This window comes from Salvelinus sp. IW2-2015, unplaced genomic scaffold (assembly GCF_002910315.2).
Source record: "Salvelinus sp. IW2-2015 unplaced genomic scaffold, ASM291031v2 Un_scaffold3030, whole genome shotgun sequence".
NCBI classification, from domain to species: domain Eukaryota; kingdom Metazoa; phylum Chordata; class Actinopteri; order Salmoniformes; family Salmonidae; genus Salvelinus; species Salvelinus sp. IW2-2015.
The window spans coordinates 99,730-107,478 of record NW_019944322.1 but is presented as its reverse complement, the minus strand read 5'-3'; the positions used below and the strand labels follow the sequence as shown (position 1 = coordinate 107,478).

The 7,749-nt window shown below is 40.9% G+C and overlaps 1 protein-coding gene across 1 annotated transcript in view; it reads right to left on the bottom strand.

Annotated features, from left to right (window-relative positions):
- LOC112075208 (transmembrane protein 131-like) overlaps positions 1 to 7,749 on the bottom strand; it is a 35,483-nt gene that overhangs the window by 23,771 nt on the left and 3,963 nt on the right. Inside the window, 6 exon segments of the mRNA XM_070440813.1 lie at positions 2 to 57; positions 60 to 88; positions 247 to 314; positions 977 to 1,097; positions 3,135 to 3,292; positions 6,110 to 6,128. Coding sequence (XP_070296914.1) covers positions 2 to 57; positions 60 to 88; positions 247 to 314; positions 977 to 1,097; positions 3,135 to 3,292; positions 6,110 to 6,128 — 451 coding nt within the window.

Genomic DNA, 7,749 nt, shown 5'->3' with positions numbered 1-7,749 from the left:
TGTTGGTGAGGTGGATGGGCTTGACCACTGGCTCTAACACACTGTCTCTGATGTGAACAATGTGACCGTATGGTCAAACCCCAAATACCTGACACAGAGATGGAGAGGAGAGTTAGTGGAGACGTTTCAAATGTACCGAAATTGTGTAATAGTGATTCGTTAAAGTAAAAAAAATTATAAAAATACTTCTCTTTTCACTGGTTAAATAAACTACTTGTCATTGGTCAAGGAAACAGAAAAACCTACCCATCTAGAACTTCAGCTAGGTATGGGATTTCAAGTTTGGAGTAGCTTTTCTCTTTCGCTTTTACTGTTTATTTTACCAGAGGACTGGCGAGTATTTTGCTCCAGCCAACATGCTTCCTTATTTGACTTGATTTTCCTGCTCTACTCTCAGGACTCAAACATGCTGAGCAGCAGTCACACCATTCACCATCTCCTCTGCTCAGGAGTGCACTGGATTCAAAGCRGTCATGAGTTTTACAATTCAGTTKAAAGTCCCAAGATGGCAGAATGTTGACAGTTGAGCACGTGCCTCTTGTTTTTCAAAAAGTACAAAACCAGCACATGATACCCATAACAGCCAGGTCACATGGTCAGACTGACAGGCAGGGGAATCGGAATGGCCGGATAAATGAGCCTCTGTCCACCGACAAACACAGGGCTTATTCTTTCAGCCTTTGAACAAGCCATGCGTATGCCTGTAGAAGAGGAGACACCTCAAGACAGGAGACATCGGCTGTGTCCCAAACCAAAAGGAAGCTAGCTGCCTACCTGCCTGCTGCCTGCTCCAAAAGGACCTACATTTGTAGGTAGCACTTTCCTCAGTAGGTAACTGACATTTAAGATGAAATTGGTAGGCAGCATTTAAAGGTGCCTTGGGATTGTGACACGCCAATTTTGACATCCTGCCTTGAAATGCTGCATCTTTGTGGAATGGGACACAGCCATAGGATTATACTTATTAGCTACTCACCCTGTTTTGAAAGAATGATGCATGAAAATGTGCAGTTGTTGCTGATATAGATATCAAGCTTATTTCCTCTGCACTAGGATTGTGCAAATAAACTTTCTCCATTTTTGGCATTCCAACAGGCCTGGGAACAGGAAAAGAAACAATGTTGTGAAAGCTGTCGCACAAACATAGCTGTCGCACCAACATATAGCTGTCAGAAACACAGCCGTCAGAAACATATAGGCCTAATGGGGTCAAATGGAGTCTCAAAGAAAATCTGTTTTATTTCCATTTCCTTGTCTCTCCTAACAGATGTTGATAAAACGATCATGCTCCAGGAGCCCTCTTCTCTTAACTGTGGAAATACTCAGCAGATAAGAGCACGTTTAAAACGTATCAATGCCAAGTTGTCAAATGATCTGAGAGGGTGATGCACAGAATGTAAATCTCAACAAAGTGACAGGAAGAAAATAAACAGAATAGTTGATGGTTGAATTTGTCCCATTTCACACATGTACAAGTCTGTATTATCAAATTATATTGGTCGTATACACATATTTAGCAGATGTTATTGCGGGTGTAGCGAAATGCTTGTTAAACTAGGGCTGAGCGATATGGCCAAAATATCATATGTTATGTTATTTTCCAAATTTGACAGTATTTTATGTTTTTGATTAATAAAAGTTCTACATTTGCTTTATGAGTAGTGTGTGACCCTACAGTTGCAACACATATATTCTAAATTATTTCAATAGGTCTTTCTCCATTCTGTTTTATACTGTTCAATTCAACTTCAACCTAAAATAATTTCCTGCATTTCCATCAATTTCTGCATTTCCTGGACTCATTTGAGATCATTTCCACACTGCCATGATATGGGCAAAAATACCAGGCCTTATTTTTAACCAAATGTTGCAATTGTGATTTAGATCAAAACACTTGGGTGAACTTTTAGAATCATGGAAAAAATAATGTTTATTATAATTCTATAGTTAGAATATAAATAATAGTGGGCACTTTGAATACAGTGTTGTTTGACATGACAACAAATTAAAATGCCATGGACGAGTTATTGTGACAGGGTAGGAACCAAAGTGATGTTCAGTGTTTCCTTGGGGACCCTATAATCTTTGGCTACATTAAATCTTTATTCATATAGCCAACATTCATTCTTTGCCTATTCCTCTTTGATTTAGAAGATACTGTTGCACAAACAACATGCTGATTTAAGCCTCCACCAGTACTGGTATCAGGCTGTATTAGCTAGCTTACGGTTTGCTCTGACTCAGTACTTTTATTAGCTGGCTAACACGATTTAGCTTAAGTTGCTAAGAAAATACAAACTAGCTGTTTGCAGATGTAAGAATCAAACAAATAATGTAATTATAGAACGCTTGTGGATTTATATTAAGATCAAAGTGGCAACATCGTTGTCATCAACATTGTTGCATATGCTGCGTTGACCATGCAGTCTGAACGAAAGTGTCGTGGTCAAGCAATAACAAATGCACTCCTTGAGTGACAGGGGGTGGGACTAGGTCTGTGTGGAAAGCAGCATGGAGAGAGAGAGGAGAGGGATGACTCAAGTAGAGGAGTAAACTATAAAAATGGACGTTACACACACACGCGCGTATCACATTTAACAAACCAAACATTCAAATACAGTTATAGAAGGTAAAGTGAAAACCAAACCGGTCTGTGCATAAATACCGGTATATAGTAAAATACAGTCTACCGCCCAGCCCTATGTTAAACACGTGTGTCCACATGTGTGGAAATGTGTTTTTGTTACATATCCCAACTCTCCCTGAGACACCCTCGGAGAGTGGGGTGAGACACCCTCGGAGAGTGGGTGAGACAGCCTCGGAGAGTGGGGTGAGACAGCCTCGGAGAGGGTGAGACAGCCTCGGAGAGTGGGGTGAGACAGCTCGGAGAGTGGGGTGAGACAGCCTCGGGGAGTGGGGTGAGACAGCCTCGGGAGTGGGTCACGGCCAGGGTCTGCCATTATCAACGGCGACCCAGGAGCAATTGAGAGTAAGTGCCTTGCTCAAGGGCACACTGACAGATGGTTCACCTTGTTGGCTTGGGGATTCGAACTAGCTACTTCACGGTACTGGCCCAACGCTCTAAGCGCTAGGCTACTTGCAGGTGTATCTGTAGGTAGAGGAAGTTAACTCACTGTTCATGGAAGTCCAGCATTGGCGGCTCAAAGCGTATGGGCCTGCTGTTCCCTCTTTGTAAGGGTGAGCTGTGGAGAAAAAAAGAGGAACCATAGTGAGGAAGAGAAGGGAAACAAGGACGACTTTTCATTAATGCTGCAGTCCTACTTCCTATTGCCTAACATGTAAAAAAAAGTGTGTGTGTGTAATGCAAATCAGGTTAACATGTAAAAGCTCAGGGCAACCGCCAAAACAAGACAGGAAACCTGCCAAACCCGCTTTGCAAAAACAAGTGATCTACTGCAAGGTTGTTTCCCCTATATCATTTTGACTGACTATGAGTACATATTGTAATTTCCCCCAAAAACAGTTTTTGCAAAGAAATTGAAGTCAGAGATATGCATAAACAGATGTCATTGCATGTGTACTCAGCTCAGACAAACAAGATATTTCCATGACAAACAAGGCACCCAAAAGGGAAACCGCTCCCTGCACACGCCACAGACAGTATAGCTTCACTGAACAACAAGTATAAGCCGACAGCACACAGGCAAGTCATAAAAAGGTGTCACTGTGGATCCATGACCAATGTTATGCAATGTCAGAACTCATTTGCTTCTTAAGTAGGAGTGCAACAAGGAATATGTTTTATTATTCCTTGTATTCCAAGGCCTACACTTGGAATACAAATGAATTCTATGAAGTCATAGTTGTACATTACAACTTAGTTGTGCTACTACTGTGGTCTTGTGTGTTCTAAGAGAGCGAGGCGGAAAAGAACTGCACATGCTCTTAATGTCGCTATGGGAGATTGACCTTCAACTGGGTAAATCACACACACCCCCTGTCTGTGTGTATGTTTGTGTGTTTACAGAGGAGCTCTACAACCAACCAGACCTCTCTCAGAATGACTCCTCCACTCCTGCATTTTGCAGCGTTWATAATTGTGTTTGAACATACATTTGCAGGTGGCGAACAATGCAGACGGTGTTCAGCTTATATTAATTGTAGATCATATTATTTAGAATGTAAACAGAGGTAGATTCCCTGTAGTTTTCCCCCTATAGCTTCAGAGTACAAACAAAGCCACATCATGCGTTGTTTAATGGTCATAATGGGCCACTGACTGACTGAAAAAGGCCCCCGTGGAACAGTCAATCACTCGAAATTCTTGAGGTTTCAAAATGCAAATACTAGGACATCGCTTTTCTGCGTGGCGTGCATTGGCCAACTTCTGATGTAGACTGAATGTTTTTTTAAGCAATGTCAGCAGATAGATAGATGGGAGGCTTGGCGGTGTTAGTTCGCCGTGGGTGGAGAAGAGGTGCGACGTTTAGCCTATAAAAATAGGAACAGATGCATTGTCAGTCAGCATCGTGACTAAAAAGCCACAAGCCATTTCCTGTTCCAACTAAGCAACTGAACAACGCAAAAGTCTCTTCTGCATATTATAGAGATTGTCTAGAGAACTTTAAACCTGCTGAATGCTGGCCAGGGGATAAAGTGAATCAGATAATGAATCTTCTGCATATTGTAGAGAAATGTAAAAGAAACCTAATGATACTGGCTGCTAGCCAGAAGAGGTGGAACCATGATAGACACCTATTGCATTATATATAATAACTGGTGTGACGTCTAAGCAACGGAAAGACAAAAATTAAACGGAGAAAGGTTAATAAAATTAAGAAAACAGATTAACCACGTGTTACTAAATCTAATCTTGGCCTCAACATGATGCTGACTAGACAATGAATAACTACTATTTACAARCTGAACACTACTCATCATCTGGAGAGAAAATACATAAGCCACTGTGTTATTTCATGCTTTTGTGGTCAATCAGTCCTTGGTGTTGTGGACAGAAACCTCAAGTCAAAGTCGTGAAGGCCAAATTTGCCAGGCTTGCATATTTAACTTGTCTAGTTAAATAAAGGTTAAATAAAAGTTAACCATGAGGGCTCTTTCAACTGAATCGAAACTGATCTAAATAGCCAAAGCAGAACTTTGCTAAATTGCTAAATCTGTAGTGCTGGAAAGTTGTGTCTTGATAAAACCATTTGTGAGATAATCTTCAGAGATTAATGACGAAGAGCAAACACGGCATCTCAGCTGTTAGAAACAGTAGACCAGACACTCTGGTGTAATAGAACAGGCACCTGCAGCCGTACCAGACAATAACCACAACATAAGGCTCTTCTGAGCACCGCCTGCATCCTCATACACACATGCTGCCTTGGAGTCTGGACATTGACCTTCATTAAGTCAGACTTTAAAAGACACATGCATACATACACAAGACACAATCCATTCACCACCTTGCTTTTCATTTGTATTGATCTCTCAATTGAATTCCTTGCTCTTCAAGCAATTCACTTTATGCAGAGAGACCATTCAGTGCCATTCCATTTCATTTTATAATTAAATTAATTTTATACCTTTGGGACATCACTTCCTTCAACTGGGTAATACCAACTTCCTCCAATCTAAGCACTGGTTTCACCAACACTTCTAGATAGAGAGCTATAAACATAATTGCCTTAGGGATGTTTACACAAACAATGGAGAGGAATCAAGTCAACTAAGAGGACAAAGGTGAACAGAGAGGGAGGCGTGAGGGGACTCCATTGGCATCGATATGAGCTGTTGCTATTAGGGCCTATCAGAATGAATACATAAAAAAATAAATGCACATGGGGGAAAAAAGGTGTTGGTCCCATGTTTCATGAGCTGAATAAAAGATCCCAGAAATGTTCCATACGCACAAAAAGCTTTTTCTTACAAATTGTGTGCACATTAATTTACATCCCTGTTAGTAGCATTTCTCCTTTGCCAAAATATTCCATCCACCTGACTATATCAAGAAGCTCATTAAACAGAATGATCATTACACAGGTGCACCTTGTGCTGGGGACAATAAAAGGCCACTAAAACGTGTAGTTTGTCACACAACACCCCAGACGTCTCAAGTGAGGGAGCATGCAATTGGCATGCTGACTGCAGGAATGTCCACAGGGCTGTTGCCAGAAAGAGAAATTAACATTCAATTACCATAAGCGGCCTCCAACGTCATTTAAAAAAATTTGGTAGTACGTCCAACAGGCCTCACAACTGCATTCCCAGTCTGGTGAAATCCATATATTTGGTCCAAATTCATTAATTTAAATTGACCGATTTCCTTAAATTAACTGTAAGTCAGTAAATCTGAATGTTGTGTGTTGTTCCACTGTCATATAATTGGTACATTAACTATCACATATGATTAAAATTGTTATCCAGATTGCATTTTGCCAACATGTGTGTGTGTGTGAGAATATATATATATAAAACATACACACAAAAACAACACACACATCCACAGAGTACCAGTCAAAAGTTGACACACCTACTCATTCCACCTACTCAACAGGTGTGCCTTGTTAAAAGTTATTTGTGGAATTTATTTCCTTCTTAATGCATTTGAGACAATCAGAAGATAGCCCTATTTGGTAAAAGACCAAGTCCAATTATGGCAAGAACAGCTCAAATAAGCAAAGAGAAATGAAGTCCATCATTACTTTAAGACATGAAGGTCAGTCAATCCTGAAAATGTCAAGAACTTTGAACGTTTCTTCAATGCAGTCGCAAAAACCATCAAGCGCCATGATGAAACTGGCTCTCATGAAGACCGCACAGGAAAGGAAGACCAGAGTTACTCTGCTGCAGAGGATAAATTCATTACGTTAACTGCACCTCAGATTGCAGTCCAAATAAATGCTTCACAGAATTCAAGTAACAGACACCTCAACATCAATTGTTCAGAGGAGACTGCGTGAAGCAGGCTTCATGGTCAAATTGCTGCAAAGAAACCACTACTAAAAGGACATCAATAAGAAGAGCTCTCTTGGTCCAAAAAACGCAAGCAATGACATTAGACCGCAATGTCTCTGTGAGACGCAAAGTAGGTGAACGGATGATCTCCGCATATGTGGTTCCCACCTTGAAGCATGGAGGTGGTGGTGTGATGGTGCTTGTTGGTGACACCGATTTATTTAGAATTCAGGCACACTTAACCAGCATGTCTACCACAGCATTCTGCAGCGATACGCATCCATCTGGTTTGCGCTTAGTGGGACTATCATTTGTTTTTCAACAGGACAATGACCTAAAACACACCTCCAGGCTGTATAAGGCTATTTGACCAAGGAGAGTGATGGTGCTGCATCAGATGACCTGGCCTCCACAATCACCCTATCTCAACCAAATGAGGACTGCAGAGTGAAGAAAAGCAGCCAACAAGTGCTCAGCATATGTGGGAACTCCTCAAGAAGTTGAAAAATATACAGGTGAAGCTGGTTGAGAGAATGCCAAGAGTGTGCAAAGCTGTCATCAAGGCAAAGGGTGGCTACTTTGAAGAATCTCAAATATACTTGATTTTTTTCACACTTTTTTTGGTTACTACATGATTTCACGTTTTTTTCATCGTTTTGACATTCTCTATTATTCTACAATGTAGAAAATAGTAAATACTGAGAGGAGATCCCTCTGTGAAACTTACTAAAACTCACATGATCCCATCCACCATAATAGTCTCTGTTAGTTTCAGACAGATGAAGGAGAGTGAAAAAGGTGGAGCGGACACTTTCGACCAAATATGAT